This window comes from Branchiostoma lanceolatum, chromosome 19 (assembly GCF_035083965.1).
Source record: "Branchiostoma lanceolatum isolate klBraLanc5 chromosome 19, klBraLanc5.hap2, whole genome shotgun sequence".
In the NCBI taxonomy this organism is placed as follows: domain Eukaryota; kingdom Metazoa; phylum Chordata; class Leptocardii; order Amphioxiformes; family Branchiostomatidae; genus Branchiostoma; species Branchiostoma lanceolatum.
The window spans coordinates 11,451,972-11,464,161 of record NC_089740.1 but is presented as its reverse complement, the minus strand read 5'-3'; the positions used below and the strand labels follow the sequence as shown (position 1 = coordinate 11,464,161).

Below are 12,190 nucleotides of genomic sequence, written 5' to 3'. Positions count from 1 at the left end.
TGCCAACTCTTCCGTGTCCCTGTTGATGCTCGCGGTGCACATATGGCGCACAAAATCGACATTTGCCTTCGGGAAGCTGAAAAAACATCAGCCTCCAGAGTTCACACCAGTTCAACGGATGACAGCATTTTCCTGTCTAGTCACCATTAAAGCTAGTGATGGGTTCAACTTTGACACTGGTGACGACATAGAGCCATGCATGTTCATAGGTCAAGAATGTTCAAATGCAATTGATAAAAAAAATAAGAAGATTTCATTTTGATAACACTATTCAGCATACCATTTATGTATCTAACTATATGATACTACTACTGCTATCGATTCTATAGATTAATTCAATCATTTCATTTCATTTGTAAGTCCTTGCATCCTCTTGCTACACCCTCATTTACCCCTCCTTTTCACCCAGCTAGCATAGTTGGCGCTATCCTGTCCAAGGTCCTCCGGACTGCTGTTGTCGAGAAGACGAAGGCAGCGAGAAAAGAAGCCTCGAAATTCTTTCTTGTGGTCACATGAGGCATAAGTCAACAATCCAAGCTGGTGAATCTGCGGGATCGTTGCGCGGCACACCCCCAGCCTCGGCCACACAATTTGTCGAGCCCGCGTCTTGTCATCTTTGCCCTGGTATTCCCTGCTACACGCGTTCATCTTGAGTGGAAGAGACATATGTCACATTTGAACAAGTCTGTCTAGTGGCTAAAGGTGTCGACCTGGTAAAATCTTTGTTCTCGATTTTCAGAGGAGGAATCGCTACACAACTGCCACATTTTCTAAGGTATGTCAACTTTGCTATGATATTAGAATCTCTTGTGTTCATTTTCCTAATTTGTGAAGTAGAGAATGGTAATACGTTTATTCATCGACGTTCTTAACATATATCGAGCCTGTGTGTGCGTAACCTGGTGTGATGAAAGTAAGATTTTCTACGACTAATTTTGACATATGTTGTCACGGCCCGCAATGTAATTTTTTAATCAACGCTTGATGTATGAAAGCAGTTTAATCAATGTAAACACTAGAATGCGGAATTAATAACATGGTGATGCCATGGAGATTTTCCGTGTGTATTGAAAGTAGGGCTTGATTGATTCGACGGTAAATTCCAGTAGCAAAGGTTAATACGTAAAACGTCCCTTAACAGACACCGAAAAGCTCTCCCCCTCACCGCGCCTGTGAAAGCCGCCACCGCCAGCCTGGAGTAGACGCTATATAAATATACTAGGGTCGCCCTGGCCACAAAATGGTTTATCCTTAAAGCTGCAAAGGTTTTGGTAACTGTCTCGGTATACCGAGGAACGTTCAGGAACCGCAGAAGAAATACAGTTTGTCCTACCCTGTGCGCCTATAAAAATAGCTTTCACAACTCTAGCTTGCCATAAAAACAATGTTGGGTACATTGTACAAATTTGAATTCATTTTCACTTGGTCCAGTCTTTTTCTCATATAATATATCAACGAATGCTGGTACACATTTATTGTTATAGTAGTAATACATTGCCCAAACATTGTGGTAAATTTTGGGTGGATATGTTGATTTTCTGTGATTGGATTGTCATTGAATGTATATGCGCTACCAGCAATCGCTCTAGCATCACAACATCTGTAACCAAAAGAGACGACAGCAAATTTGATCGAGAAACAAAATCGGATTAAAGTGTGGTCTGAGGCAAATTAGCGCTGTTTTGTCTGATTCCTCTGTTGATTTCACAGCTACACCCTAAACCCCTCAGCTTGTGTTGTCGGTTGGTGACAACCAAACAACAACAAACTGCGGTACCATGTTGTCAACAGGCGCGAACATCTTGAGCACACATCGGAATTTTGCCGCATTTTTTCTTTCAACAGAGATTCTTTGTTGTAACCCGCGAGGGAAATGCTGCTGCTGAGTTTAACCACGTTGCTGGTGCTGTTGGAGAGAAGTAAGTGAATTCTATTTCTTATTCTATAACATAAACGAATATCACTCCGCGAGGTCAAAGGTTACGTGTATTTTGTCCGATCGTCCATTTTGAGAGGTCGTGTGTGGCCACCATTCTGGGATGTTTTCAAAATAAATAGACGAAGCGTCCGCGTTGACCAAGATTAGTACAACGGTGCATTGATGTTACCACTAATATTCACTACATCATAGTATATCAAAACAAATGACAAGCTCTTTCCATATCAGCTTACAGTGGTTCCCTTTTTTTAAATGAAGAAAGGCGACATCATCAAATAAAACCGGCTTGAGGCGTGTAAATTTACGTAGGCCTCGTCTGATATGGAAACATTTACACTGCACTAAATTGTAACGACCGTCCAGACCGTGCAGATGTTTGTTTACACGTGGTCTCCTTGACTTGGCAAACGTTAAAAGGGGGAATGTAGAAACCTATTTATATGTGAAGACCGAATCATGCCTCAACGTGGATGATATTTCATCGTCGTTTTGTTTTAGGGCAATTTTCATAACAGAGAATCATATCTAATTTTTAACACTTTCGAAATACATTCAAAAATGACAAATAACACATCATTTTGTCACTCATCATTTTGTCATTAACATCTAAAGAGAGACCAGTATTTAAAGCAGAAGTCACATAATGGTACCTTCATTGGTCATTTTTCGAACTGGCAGCTGTAAGAGGGTAAGAAATCATTTCTGCTGACGCATTAATGACTTACGTCTCTCGATTTAAGAGATTGATGGATCGGGCTCCAACCATCTTGTTTTCATTGGAGCTTTTTATAGCCGTTTGATTCTTACAACGTTGTTTTCCCAGTGATCACTCATCATTTAGGCCTAATTCGGATGAGGAGAATATTTGTGTAGAGAAGTGAGTGTTGGGCGTGTCAGCGTTACCACAATAAAACCGAAAACTTTCTTACTTACCTAATGAGGTGTCCTTAAAACTGAATACGCATGTATAAAAAAATTCTAATGCGTTGCCGTATAGATGTGAAACGTATTTTTGTCTCCAAGAACTCTCAACCGGGTTTTCAAAACGATTGTAACGGATTGTTGGCATTATTCAGTTGACTGTATACTTAACTGAAAGACACATGTATTCTAATTGACTGTAGAGTCTTTCATCAAAGCCAATACACAAATGTCTGTAGCCACAGTTGTAAATATACTATGGTATTTGTTTTGAAGAAGGCACATACATTTCGTCATGATTTGTATCTATATTGGTTGCGTCTACAACATCCATCTTTGTACTGCTTGTATTTTCAGTACAATTCTGTTTGAAACCCACTAGTTGATAAAAGTTAACAATGCAGCATTTAAATAGATACCAAACGTATTGCTCACTGCATACTGGTATGGCAAGACATAGTACAAGGTTATTGGGGATGGACTGAATCCCTTACAAATCTAGAAAACCTCTGTGCATGGGAACTAAAAAAAAAACACGAATTAAAAGAAATGTTTAGAATTCCCTGACCTGCCCTTACAAAAGCATGTCGGTAAGCTGTTTTAGAAGTGGCTGCATTGGGGACATCGCTGACAAAATAAACGTGCTAATGACCTACTTCCGTGGACTTGACATAGCCTATTTGGCAGTGGTCATGGTAATGGGGTCCATGCATTCCCTGGAGGTTTATGATTGCTGGAGTCTCCTATTTATACTTCAAGGTCCGTAAACAGTTTTGTAGGTGGTAGGACATATTTCTTAGCTGAATAATGTTTTTGAGAACTTAAAAGTTTACAAACGATGCTACACTCCTGTCTTGCATATCTAGCACGAGAGAAGCATTTTGATCTAAAACTTAGGCTTCTTAATAGTGTCAGCGTTTTGGGACATGCCATAACCCTTCTTCTATTCCATTACTTTCTTTGCTGTTACCTACTCATTTCATTTCACTTTGGTGCAAATTCTTCGTTCGGCATATTTATCTATATAAAATTCTTCTCCGCATCTTGTATGGCCATAAATTAAGCATTACATTTTACTCGCAAATGTTGCCATGTGTCAAAATGAAATATAGATTGTAAATTTGCCTCCACTCTTCAATACATTTTTAAGATACTGTGAAGAAGTCATTATTCGGGAAACTCTATTATAGTATGGAGAGCCATGCCCTACGCTGATTCCTCAGTACAGTATAAATAAACTAGACACACCAATGTGCTGTAGACAACATTCTTATGCCAAGTAAGACAGATGTATGTGGGAGGGCATCTCTTCCGGTAAACACCAAAGGCCCCAGTGTCCAATGTGGAAATCCAATACTTGTTTCATCGGCAGGTCTTTATGTATAAAATGATAATGCAACTTGCGAGAATTGCAGAGAATCATCTTTATATCTTTACTATTGAATGGAAAGGTCTTAAACATATTAAGAATACTTCACAGTACGTAAAAGAAAAACACAGGCTTGTCTGAACTGTAATCGAGTGATGGCAATTGATGATTGACATGTAATACTATCTTGTGATTGGTTGCAGGTCATGGGACGAAGAAGGGTCCGCCCATGAGGTCCATGTGTTGTCCAGGGGTACAGGTACAATGTGAGAATCAGTTATTTTGGTCGGAAACCAAAGAAAGAAATGGTAAACTTTAGAGATTCGTAGCCTAAAATTCGAAAACTCAAATCGATCCACTTATCTATTGGTCATATTTAAGACTACCTTTGAATAAGCAGAAAGTCTTCATTTGAAAATCTGGTTTTAGTGAATATAGAGGTATATACCTAGGTTTTCACACTTATTGGGTACAAATGACTTTCATTATAGATATTTCATTTCACATGTATATCATAGTGACTGTAAAAGCTGCATTAAGATAACTTGAAGACTAACCGGATCGTAAAGTTAAAAGGAGACTATGAGATAATTTAGATATTTACTGCTGATGGACCAGTTTCCTACAGGCATTTCTTTAAGCTATATTCTACCTGCACTGCCGACGCTGCAGTACCCTGGTGAGAGTTGTAATTCTGACCAATGTTGGAGTAGTTCACAAATAATGGTGAAGATACGGCTACTAGCCAAGGGATTATTGGATCTTAAGCTTCTCTTGCGAAGACGACAGCTAACAACTGGACATCGAGGGTGGACTTTGGCTGACCCCTGTCGTAGTCTAAAAGGTTCCGTGCTCTTCGCACTACACTGACAGACTGCTTTGGCCACCGCAATGGTACAAACATGCAACTGGAATCAAGACGCAAAATTCTCGTCTTCAGGACAAATTACCGATGATTTATTAGTTAAATTCCGTTGACAAATAGCCCAGCGTTCATAACAAAGTATTTTCTGAGGAAAAATCCATCGGCCAAAGATAACCTTAGCGTTTTCCGAAAATTTTGCAGCTAACGAAAAAGAACATTCAACATTCGTTGTACAGATCTTTTCCCCCATATCATTTGCTCGTTGCATCTTCGATCAGTTGTTTTTGTGTATTCTTGTCCTCACGGATTTGGGAAGGGAGGTCATCTTCCGGTCACAGACGGAATTCGTCTTTAGGACAACAGCGAAAAGTCAACTTCGGTGGTGTAGACAAGTTACCTTGAGGGCAAACGCTTTACTTGCAAACATTGTCCTCGGTCTCCAATTACGATTATTTCAAACACCATCATTTTCTGACATATAAATTGAACCAGCTTGGTTTTATGAGCTCTATGTAATCTAAGATAGTCATCGGATTAAGGTACCATAGTCTCAATCCCAAATCAAAGTATGATTCAAATCAAAGCATTGTTTTTAATTCTTCAAGTATCTAATTATTCAACGTTGAGGAGAAGTATACTATGCCCAATGCATGGGAATCAACCAGATTATGATAACGATGCATCGCGCGACTATTGAAAGTTACTAAAGCCTGTCCAGTGTGCCAATGTGCATCTATCAACATGCTTCCACAGTGCGTTGTTCTCCAAACTAAAAGCTTAAGCCTTATCACAGTATAGTCTCTCAGACGTAAAGATGGACGAAGCGCGACGTTGGGACGGTCAAGTTAACTCCGCATGTACATAGAGATGATGACCGCGCTTTTTAAATTGTACTGGACACAACAATCACCCAAAAATCTGCCGTTCAGTTGACACCAAATGCCGAAAGACGAATATGGCAGCTTGCTGTGACAGGAGAACGCGTTGAACTTCTTGCTCTGATCAGTCTCATTTTCACAATGGCGACAACCGAGCGACTGCAGACAGCAACATTCCACACGGATTTGCTGGTTTCAACAAAAAGATCTGAAACACCGTTGACGATATCCTATGAAAACCACTAACACGGTGCTATTGTACACGTTGTATTATTTTCCAGGGGCCACAGGGCCCTAGGGGGAGTACTGGTCCTGCTGGTGCACCGGTAGGTCTGCTACATTCTCTCTCTGTAACCGTTTCTTGCTACAGGGGCCGATGGGAAGAAAGGGATACCGAGGGTACCCCGGTTCTCCGGTGGGTTGAAACTGAACATTGTAGATGTTCGGGAAGAACTACGTCCTGTTATCGGCCATATATCAAACGACAATGCGACTGTTATTTATTCTTATGGCACGAAAAGAGGACAGTTCCGGTATTAGTGGACTGGTCATCAGTAGATCTAGCCTCGGAAACCCTTTCATTGCTTTAGTTCTGTGGTTTTGGTATGTCGTAGGAGTGTTACTAAAAGCCAAATTGTAGAGAGTAGAAGGAAGTTTGGGGATCTGGTTTTAGGTTTGTTAGTCCAGTGAATGTTAATAAGAGTGACCCTCAAAATAATGCAACATCATGTATAAATCCTTATCACCGACTCTTCCGTAACTAACGAAATACCCCATTTCGAAACATCTAAGTAATTGAATGGGAAGGAGACGTTAATTAACATTAGGTACCATCTGTTAGTGCATTGACCTTTAGATAGCATGTACTTGTGATAGTTCTTGTGGCTTTTGTACATTGCATGATCTTTTAATTGATTATCCATAAAAGGTCAGTGTTCTACTGTGCATGCATTGACCATTCATTGTACAGTGATTGTGGTTTTGTTTGTCTTCCTTTTCACGCATACATCTAACATATAGCAGGTTGACTTACAATGATTATATCAAAAGAAATGTGTGGATTCATTTTTGCGCTGATGCCAACAGGGACCTCCAGGATATACAGGCGAGAAAGGTGATCCTGGGTCGCCGGGGAGAATGGTGAGTTGTCCTCAAACTAGCCTGCATGCCAGACTATTTCCAGGGCCAACACAGGCCAATTCCTTGGCTCTATGGCCATCATGCCCACAAGGAAATTCTACAGCAGTTTGGGCCTGAGAAACACGATAGATAGTATAGAGATCGGGGGCCTGGCATCCAGGCTATCATCAAACGTACTGAATACTTTGAGAAAGGGACTTCATACAGTTGGTGGTTAGAAAGTTGCAAAAATGATAACGTTATTGCTTAAAGTATTCAGTGTGTACTGTGGATTACGAATACGTTTACCATACACTAAATCAATATTTTTTTAACATTTAACAGGGTCTCTCAGGACGGCAAGGTCCGATGGGTCCGAAAGGTCCGAAAGGTCCACCGGTGAGCTTTTCAACCCTACACTGTTGAAAAACAGTATACCTTGAAATATACATATGGTATGATATGATATGATATGAAGTAAACAAATCAAATGATATGTAAACAAAATCACTTTTTTTCAAAATCAACCCGTTATAGTCGGAGAGTGTTTATATATGATGTTTTTGACACTGACTGTTGTTTTGCTTGTAGGGAAGACAAGGTGATGACGGTTTGCCTGGTCTTCAGGGACGTGCAGGAATAAAGGTATTACTACTTATACTTTCCAAGCAGCATATAAACGTAAGCCTAAAATGCATGGCCGATGTACCTCTACCTTTGTCTGTTTAACGACATTCTACTTTTTCACAGGGACACAAAGGAGACAGTGGAACACCTGGTTTCCCTGGACTAAAGGGGCATAGGGTATGTTTTCCACTTCATACAAAGAAACTAAAATCTATTTCTCCACTTTTTCTGTCTTTTGAATTGGGAAGATACTTATATGTATGCTTGTGTAATGTTCTAGACGATGTAATGACGTCCACGGTGAAATTATGAAAGTCATTCTGAATGTATGTTTGTGTTGTTTATTTTGTGTGGCACATCAGGGATTCCCGGGACAGAATGGCCTTCCTGGCAACGACGGAAAACCTGGTTCCCCGGTGAGTTCTATTGCCTGTTCTTGACAGTATGAAATCAGACTACATACTACTATCATTATATTACTTTTCTGGTGATCGGAGTAGATAAGAATGGGCTAAGCAGATTCGGGTCACTCTGTTTCATGTTCTTATAGCTTATCAAATACACCATCTTTCATCCATATCCAAATAGGGCAGACCCGGTGATATGGGACCACCTGGCCTACCCGGGAAACAAGTGAGTAATCACTGTCTTTCATTGGAACACCATGTTTGTAGTTTCGCTGTTTTAGAGGGAAAAGTCCTGTACAACACCTGAGATAATAGTTCGTCTCGTTGCCTTTATTTTCTAGTTTGAAGTTATATCATCCTCTTATATCTCATGGAGTGAAATTCTATCATTCTTACGACCATATACATTCGTTAGCAACCTAACGGTTGCTGATGAATAATCTTAGATTTTTCTATCGTTGATTGCAAATATATATTGGCCAATAGAAATACACTTTCATTTTGGAACTAAGTTGTTGTTTTTCTTTGTTTTGCCAGGGTTTTCCAGGAGCCAAAGGCCATGCCGGTACACCGGGCCCAGCCGGACCAGCAGTAAGGCCCAACTTTATTCGATTAAATAGAAATATTTTTCTCAAGAGTTATCCTAGACTGACAGTAACTGTGAGGTAGTGGCAGCATACGCAGTTGTAAGGAGTAACGAATGACGATTGATTGCATTCAATTTACCTGCATTTGGTCTATGACCTACAATTGCACCTTCCTAATATCTGCCGTCACTTGCTGGAAGATACATGTAGACCTCAAAGTCAAACATAGAATCCAAAAAGCAACAGACACTAAGCAAGACGTAAACGAATCATTGCCTTCTCTATGCATACAAAGTATTGATTCTATGTGTAGGCAGTATTATGACATCTGCTTGTAATGACCTCCATCATAGGGTATTCCTGGACAGCGTGGCAAAAGAGGAGAGAATGGCCTGAAGGTGAATATATCTACTACGCCATAAATTTACATTTATTTTAACCTGACCAATGACACTATAAAGAAAGTCTATATGATTGAACAGATAACATGAAAACTGGAACCGTTCTGGTGAAATTTCTGGTGCTGGTATGACTATGTATGGCAATTCAACGTACTATTTCTTTACTGTAATACATTTATGTGCTTGTACTCATACATTCTATTTCCATTTTACCTATGAAACTCATGTTGATCATACAACAAGCAGATTCTGTAATGGATAGATGGGAAGATCTATGCATAGTTATCTGTCTGTTTAGATGTGCAGGTTTTTACGACAATGTCGTTCTTTCCCAGGGTCCGCCTGGTCCATCAGGGTTGCCGGGATACCCGGGACCACCGGGTGAGAAGGTGTCTCCCAACATCAGTACTTAAGCTTCTAGTTACCTCTATCTGACGTGTGTTTGTGCCCTATGCTAATCCAACACTCGCAATACCATCTAATAGTTCCGTTCAACTTTATGTACAGAAATAAAAGAATATGTTTATTTTAGAATGATGTCTTCTGACTGACAAATCGTCGTTCTGGGTTAAGAGTTATCTCCAAAAATATGAAAATAAAAATAACACATTGCAAGATTTTACTTTAAAATAAAAACATCCAAGAATCATTTTACATAACAAGCATGAATGTCTGAACATATTGGTAGGTTTCTATCCTATGCAAGAATTCAGTTAAGTGTATACACTGTCCAACTGGGTTAGAGTACCTAACGTATATACGTAGGTAAACCTGCCTGCAATGTTTGTAGTAGAATGTGAAAGATCATTGCATGGATGTAGTTCCAGAATAGCTTGTGTATATTTCCATCGACAGTTTGAAGCATGCGAGCAAGGTCCCGCATGAAGTTTGAATGACCATCTTTACGTACGTAACATTACTCACAGGCCAGTTCTTAGAGGCAGGACTTTTGATTAGCTGTAGTTTAACTGAGTACTTATTTTACCTGTATGAAGACGTTACCACAAGCTTCTTCTTTTTGTGTATGTGCAGGGTCTAGATGGTAAGAAGGGTGACCGAGGTTACTCCGGGACTCCAGGGAAGGCCGGTCCACCAGGCCCTGCAGGGCGCCCGGGAGGTCCAGGCCTCGCGGTACGTTAGCTTGGTTTCAAACTTCAAACTTAATTGATTCAATGAACATTGCAGTCCTTTATCATAGGACTGAATTGTATTGATTTTACAAACACTTTTACTATTGCACTTTGGATGATTGAATACATGGAGCATAAAAACATTATTATTCACATTGTTAAAACTTTGATAACAACTTGTCAACAATAGCAACGTGGACATATGGACATACAAATGTAGAGTTTTGGGCGGGCATTACACGGTAATAGATGACAGAGTTCTGGGGATAAACGAGTTTTTGTGTCTATTTGATCTGCTTGGTGGTGGTTTAAGTCCCACACGTCGACGGAGGTTGTAGGTTGTCTCAACTGCCGGGAGCAGGAACAGTCTGCAGGACACTACAAGGATGCGTGGAGTCGTTCAGGAGCTTCTCTATCAGATCAACTCTGTTAGCTTTGATATGATGTTCGTGCTTCCGGGAGTATTATAACACGACACACTGTACTCCAGTTGTAACCAAGTTTTGTCATTGACGTCAAGATTATTTATCTATTCAATTCATCTATTAATTCTTAGGGTGGTCCCTTCAGTTAACTAAGTAACAATGACTCAACTACGAAGTAGGAACATCATTTTTTGTACTTACTGCCCTATTGTATCAACCTTCTGTCTAGGGAATACCAGGACAAGATGGCAAAAACGGAGAGAAGGGAACAGCCGTAAGTATCTACTTCAGAATATCTATTTATCTAAGGGTTGAAAACCAGGGTGACACAAATGTGCAAAAATGTGGTCAAAGCAAACCTCCTGATCTTAGTTAAGGTTGCTTATATTTATTAAGATATATATGGTCAGCATTATTTGTACTACGCTAGCAGCTACTTCTACACCTGAGGCACACATTTTTGAGACACCAACTGTCAACTGACATTTCGTTGATAACATGATGATTAGACAATGCTTTCTTTTGATCTATAGTCATGTTGTCTTTTGATCTATAGGGCCACAAGGGACCACCTGGCTTCATGGGGCCCATAGGTCCAGCAGGTCCACCGGTTGGTATGAAAGAAACTTTTGGAATTTAGAATTCCAAATGATAGATGTTTTTAAAGATACGAAAACATGTCTGTTGTAGTTTAAGTAAAATTAATGTACCTTAATGGAATAACGCTTGGAATATTGCTTTCAGAAATGTTTTGATACCTATGGCCAACTTATTCTTTTAATCGAGCAATACCTCTAGGGCAATAAGAAAAACCATTTGAGCATATTTTGACCTTTGTCAATTTGACAGGCTGTTGTGATAAAACGTTTGCGTTTTAAACACTTCTTTCCTCACAAGGGCCTTTCTGGAGAAAGAGGTACACCAGGAGCCCCGGGTAGACCGGTAAGTTTTAAGATCTTTCACAACAATGTTTGATAAAAAAAAATCCTATATCATTGTCAGATTTGAAAAAACTTAGAAGCTTTGAACTTTCTCCCCAGTCTAAGACAATTTTGAATCTGATTTGAACCTCTTTTAGCTTTTTTGTACTAGTCTTGAAATTGTTTCACACATCGTACATGACAGGACGACTCATATCTTTTCGGTTTGATCCTTATGTTAACAGGGTGAGCCAGGAAATCCGGGCCGAGCTGGGTATCCTGGGACAAAGGTATTTCCTCAGTTCCTCCCTAGATCATTTTTCATTCATACATTCATTCAATTCATTCGTTAATCCATTCAATGTTTCTATATCCCTGTGCCGCTCTATGTTATCATGAACACCTGGATCCGCGGAATAAATCGATGCAACTTCGTAGCGAATGATATTCATACACAAAGTATCATAACGCACCCTTCACTAAGTTACTTTTCATTCTGAGATTTATTTTACCAAATTGTCTAAACACAGGGAGAATCTGGACCTCCTGGAAATCCAGGTAGGAGGCGCTACTGATCTTTTGGATATCTTTCCTTGACTACA

At 39.9% G+C, this 12,190-nt stretch overlaps 1 protein-coding gene across 1 annotated transcript; it reads left to right on the top strand.

The window, feature by feature from the left end:
* Positions 1 to 391: 391 nt before the first annotated feature.
* On the top strand, positions 392 to 12,163 carry LOC136425135 (collagen alpha-1(I) chain-like). Its single transcript, XM_066413933.1, has 19 exons — positions 392 to 775; positions 1,846 to 1,919; positions 4,433 to 4,488; positions 6,254 to 6,298; positions 7,059 to 7,112; positions 7,437 to 7,490; positions 7,683 to 7,736; positions 7,842 to 7,895; positions 8,081 to 8,134; positions 8,307 to 8,351; positions 8,663 to 8,716; positions 9,066 to 9,110; positions 9,449 to 9,502; positions 10,146 to 10,244; positions 10,898 to 10,942; positions 11,225 to 11,278; positions 11,566 to 11,610; positions 11,834 to 11,878; positions 12,119 to 12,163. The coding sequence occupies exons 2-19, from the start codon at positions 1,874 to 1,876 to the stop codon at positions 12,161 to 12,163; spliced, it is 948 nt and encodes a 315-aa protein (XP_066270030.1). The 5' UTR covers positions 392 to 775; positions 1,846 to 1,873.
* The last annotated feature ends 27 nt before the right edge of the window (positions 12,164 to 12,190 follow it).

Coding starts and splice junctions, on each gene's coding strand:
- LOC136425135 (XM_066413933.1), top strand. CDS start 1,874: ATGCTGCTGCTGAGTTTAACCACGTTGCTGGTGCTGTTGGAGAGAA. Junction 4,489..6,253: donor TGTGTTGTCCAGGGGTACAG/GTACAATGTGAG, acceptor ATTATTTTCCAG/GGGCCACAGGGCCCTAGGGG. Junction 7,896..8,080: donor CTGGACTAAAGGGGCATAGG/GTATGTTTTCCA, acceptor GTGGCACATCAG/GGATTCCCGGGACAGAATGG.